This window comes from Palaemon carinicauda, chromosome 33 (genome assembly GCF_036898095.1).
Source record: "Palaemon carinicauda isolate YSFRI2023 chromosome 33, ASM3689809v2, whole genome shotgun sequence".
NCBI lineage: Eukaryota > Metazoa > Arthropoda > Malacostraca > Decapoda > Palaemonidae > Palaemon > Palaemon carinicauda.
The window spans coordinates 1,655,436-1,660,435 of NC_090757.1; the positions used below are offsets into that span (position 1 = coordinate 1,655,436).

At 41.1% G+C, this 5,000-nt stretch overlaps 1 protein-coding gene across 1 annotated transcript in view; it reads left to right on the forward strand.

The window, feature by feature from the left end:
• Positions 1–5,000, forward strand: part of LOC137626021 (uncharacterized) — an 8,785-nt gene that overhangs the window by 3,410 nt on the left and 375 nt on the right. The window contains exons 2-4 of the mRNA XM_068357107.1: positions 1,868–2,695; positions 3,126–3,767; positions 4,302–5,000. The exon at positions 4,302–5,000 is cut by the window's right edge and continues 375 nt beyond it. Coding sequence (XP_068213208.1) covers positions 1,868–2,695; positions 3,126–3,767; positions 4,302–5,000 — 2,169 coding nt within the window. The remainder of the gene's footprint in view (positions 1–1,867; positions 2,696–3,125; positions 3,768–4,301) is intronic.

Below are 5,000 nucleotides of genomic sequence, written 5' to 3' on the forward strand. Positions count from 1 at the left end.
TGTATTTATAAGTAACCCTGCATTTGTAAGTAACCCTGTATTGGTAAGTAACCCCGTATTTGTGAGTATCTCTATATTAGTAAGAATCCCTGTATTTGTAAATAACATTGTATTTGTAAGTAACCCTGCATTCGTAAGTAACCCTGCATTTGTAAATAACTTTGTATTTGTAGGTAAACCCTGTATTTGTAAGTAACCCTGTATTTGTAAGTAAATTTGCATTTGTAAGTAACTTAGTATGTGTGAGTACACCTCTATAACAATAATAATAATAATAATAATAATAATAATAATAATAATAAGTAACACTGAATTTGTATGTAACCCTGTTGTCACAAATCAATATATCTGCGTATATATTTATATATCAGCCTTGTATTATATTAATGTAGAAGGATTTTGTGTCATCATAAGCATTTTATTTTTGTTTATTGTTATAATTACTGTTTATACACTGTCTTATTCTACAGTTTATTTCTGCATATATATTTATATATCAGCTCTGTATTATATTGATGTACAATGATTTTTGTATATTATCATGAGCATTTTATTTAGTTTGTTATAATTATTGTTTATACACAGTCTTATTCTATCGTTTTTCATGTTAAAGTAGTTAACTGTTGTTTACTGAAAATAATGAGAGTAAAACTTGTGTGCTTGTTCTATTGTTACTAGCTAACGCTAGTTTCTTTATTTTAATTTGTAATATGTACGTTAAGTCCTTCACAACAGATGTCGCCCCGCTATTCATGGATACATATTTATGGTTATAGAATTTGTGTTTTTGCGGAGTCCTTGGAAACGAGCCGAGGCGACATCCAAACCTTTGTTTTAGGGAGAGACAGAACCTTTGGTGCTGCCAACGCACGTGTTATAAAGGGATTTCTCTCTCTCTCCCAGTTTAAGACTGGAAGTGCGAGGGAGTTATTATTATTATACTGTGAACTATTATAGTACTTAAGAAGTTTTGCTCAGTAGAGCGTGATTGACAAGTGTATGCTGCGGTTTGTGACTTATATATTGAAGAGTTAATAAAAGCTATACTAGAATAGTGAAATTAAGCAGAATAGTCTTATTTTATTTTCACACCTGCCAATTACTGAACCTGAATGTGACAAGTGGCGACCCTGCCAGGATTGGCAACAGTGAAAAATATAAAGGCTGGAAGTTGAAGTCATGGAAACCTTCAAAGAATATCTTGCATTGGCAAAGGACTACGGACTGGACGACGAGAAGGCCATTGAGTTTGCCGAGCACAGGGTTCAAGCAGAAGAAAAGAATCTTGAGAGAGAAGAGAGACTGAAAAGGTATGATGCCGAGCGTGGGAAGGCTTTGGCCGAATTGGAAGAGAGGGAGCGGGAGCGACGACATGCACTAGAAGAGAGGGAGCGGGAGCGACAACATGAACTAGAAATAAAGAAACTTGAACTAGAGGCAGCACGACACCATGTAGAGGCACCAACAGTGATCAATAACCACTCCTAAAGCAAAAATCCCAAACCTCCCGGAGTTTGTGGATGGTAAGGATGAGCTTGACAGCTACTTGTTAAGGTTTGAGAGGTATGCTAACACACACAAGTGGGACAGGTCAACGTGGGCCTCGTCTCTTAGTGCTCTTTTGACAGGGAATGCCCTTCTAGTCTATGGTCGGCTCTCTGTCGATGATGCAAAGGACTATGAAATTTTGAAGAAAGCGCTCTTCAGAAGATACGACCTTACTGAGGAAGGCTTCCGTAAAAAGTTCCGGAACACGCCCCCAGAAGAAGGAGAGAGCCCTGCACAGTTCATTGTCAAGCTCAAGAACTTCCTCAAGAAGTGGATGGAACAAGCTGGTGCTTATGAGACTTTTGCTGAGCTCCAACAGCTGGTGATCAAGGAACAGTTCATCAATGCTGTCTCAAATGCACTGGAAGTTCATTTGAAAGAAAAAGCCCCTACTAATCTGGATGACCTGGCAAAGGCAGCAGAGCAGTACCTCACAGCTCATGGAACTGAGCTCTATAAGGAGGCCAAGGTAGCTAAAAACCCTGTGTATCGACCACCTAAGCAGACAGGACCAAGTGCTTTTGAGAATCCTTGGCATGGGCCCAATGAGCAAGTCAAAGGGACTTCAGCTAGAGATGTAAGGTGCTACAAATGCAACCAGCTCGGCCACATAGCATCGAAGTGTCACCTCTCAGATCAGTCAAGGGGTCCTAGAAATGACAAGAAGTGTATGTTCTGTGATAAATTTGGTCATGATCTCCCTGAATGTAGGAAATTGAAGACCATCAAAACTGCTTATTTGGATGTTGAGAAAAGTGTTGAAGAGGCACAGACACCAGTGGCACAAGTCTCGTCCTTCTGTTCAATCAGTGCCCCTCCTCCAGAAATGGATGTAGCAAAGATAGATGCTTGCATCAAGGAAGGAAAGCTTTTCCTTGAGAATGGTTTTGCAGTCCCTTGTATGAATGCTTGTGTTCCAAGCAATGAAGACTCTATGCCAGTGACAAAGGGTCGAGTAGGATCCCACATTGTTCGGGTGTTGCGTGACTCTGGATGTAGTAGTGTGGTAATCAAACAAAAGTTTGTTGATCCTGATCTTTACACTGGAACCTTAGTGCTGGTCAGGCTTGCTGACAACTCCTTCCGGAGAGCTCCAATGGCTAAAATCCACATCAACACTCCATACCTGATTGGAGAAGTGGATGCAGTTTGTCTTCCTGACGCCCCCTATGATCTTCTAATTGGAAACGTCCCATGTGCAAGACCAGCTGAAGACCCTGACCCAGCGTGGCAGGACACCTGTGACCAGGAGACCTGTGCAGTGGCAACAAGGGCACAAGCAATGCGAGAGGGTAAGAGACCCTCTCCACTGGTAGTGCCAGGCAGTAACCTGTACAAAGAAGTCGATAGGGATGAAGTTTGTCGACTACAGAAGAAAGATGACACACTGAAGAAGTTTTGGACCTCTAAAGAAGAGAGAAAAGGAAGGCAAGTAATCCGGTTTGAAACCAGGAAGCAGTTATTGTACAGGACATTTGTTCATCCAGACATCAACCATGGGAATCCAGTCTCCCAAGTTATGGTTCCTAAACCACTGAGAACACAAGTCCTGACATTAGCTCATGAATCTACCTTAGGGGGCCACCTGTGTGCTAAGAAGACAAAGAAAAAAATTCCTCAGAGAGTTCTACTGGCCTGGAATGGGTGCAGATATAACGAGGTTCTGCAGATCTTGTGACATCTGCCAGAAGACAATCAGCAAAGGTAGGGTGACAAAAGTACCTCTTGAGAAACTGCCAATCATTGATACTCCATTCAAGAGGGTATCTGTGGATATAATTAGTAAGATACACCCACCATCGGAGAAGGGACACCAGTTTATCCTCACTATGATGGACCATGCCAGTAGGTATCCTGATGCAGTGCCCTTGAAGAACATTGACTCTGAATCAGTTGCAGAAGCTTTGGTAGATATGTTTAGCAGGGTAGGGGTGCCTGAAGAAATATTAAGTGATCTTGGAACACAGTTTACCTCTGACTGCATGAAGGAAGTAGCCAGACTCCTCAGTATGCGACAACTCACAACTACTCCATACCATTCAATGTGTAATGGATTGGTGGAAAAGTTCAATGGAACTCTAAAGCAAATGCTGAAAAAGTTATGTCAAGAGAAGCCTAATCAGTGGCACCGGTATATCAATGCTGTGTTGTTTGCTTACAGAGAAGTTCCTCAAGAGTCGACAGGATTCTCCCCCTTTGAGATACTATATGGAAGATCTGTAAGAGGGCCAATGCAGATTTTGAGGGAACTATGGAGAAAAGACATTGAAGAGCCAGAAGTCAAGAGTAGCTATCAATATGTCTTTGAGCTCAGGAAAAAAATGGAAGAGACCATGAAACTAGCAAATGAAGCACTGAAGTTGGCACAAGGGCGATAAAAACATTACTATGATAGGAGATGCAGGCCTCTAAGTCTTCAGGTAGGCGATCAAGTACTGATTCTACTCCCTACGGACAGCAATAAGCTACTCATGCAGTGGAAGGGCCCGTTTAATGTAGAGAATATTGTGGGCAAGAATGATTATGGTATAAACATTCATGGAAAAGTTAAAACTTTTCATATCAACATGTTGAAGAAGTATCTTCAAAGAGCAAAAGATGTCATCTTAGATACAGCGTGTGCTGTGTTTGACAATGTTAGCAACTCAAGTATAGACATCCATGAGGATGAAGAGTTACTGGAGATAGCACCAACCTCTGGATCAGAAACAATAATGGATTTTATGTTTGGCTTAAACCTTGACCTGCATCAGGAACGTCAAATCAAAGAACTTGTGCGGGAGTATGAAGATATCTTTACGGACATCCCTGGAACGTCAAACAAAGGTGAGCATAAAATAGAACTTACATCGCATGAACCCGTGAGGCGTAAGCCATACCCGGTACCATATGGTGTCAGAGCGTCCCTTAGGAAAGAGATAAAAGATATGCTAGACATGGGTATCATCCAGGAGTCTGCATCACCTTATGCTTTGCCAGTGGTGATTGTAAAGAAATCTGATGGGTCAAATAGAGTATGTATAGACTTTAGAAAACTTAATCGTATTACTATATTTGATCCAGAACCAATGGTTACAGCAGATGATGTTTTTGCCAGGTTATCAGAAAGCAATTTCTTTACAAAGATTGATTTCACCAAGGGCTACTGGCAGATCAAGGTTCGATCAGAAGATGTCCCAAAGACAGCTTTTGTTACTCCTGATGGCCAATATGAATTTCTTAAGATGCCTTTTGGCATGGTTAATGCAGGAGCCACATACGTTAAGTGTATGCAAACACTTCTTAAAGGTCTCGATAATGTGGAAAGCTATATAGATGACCTACTGGTACACACAAAGTCATGGTCTGAGCATTTAGAAACCTTGCAAGAGTTATTTCAGCGTATTAGAAATGCAAATCTCACAGTTAGGCCAAGCAAGTGTATTTTAGCTTCAGAAACAGTGCGATTCCTG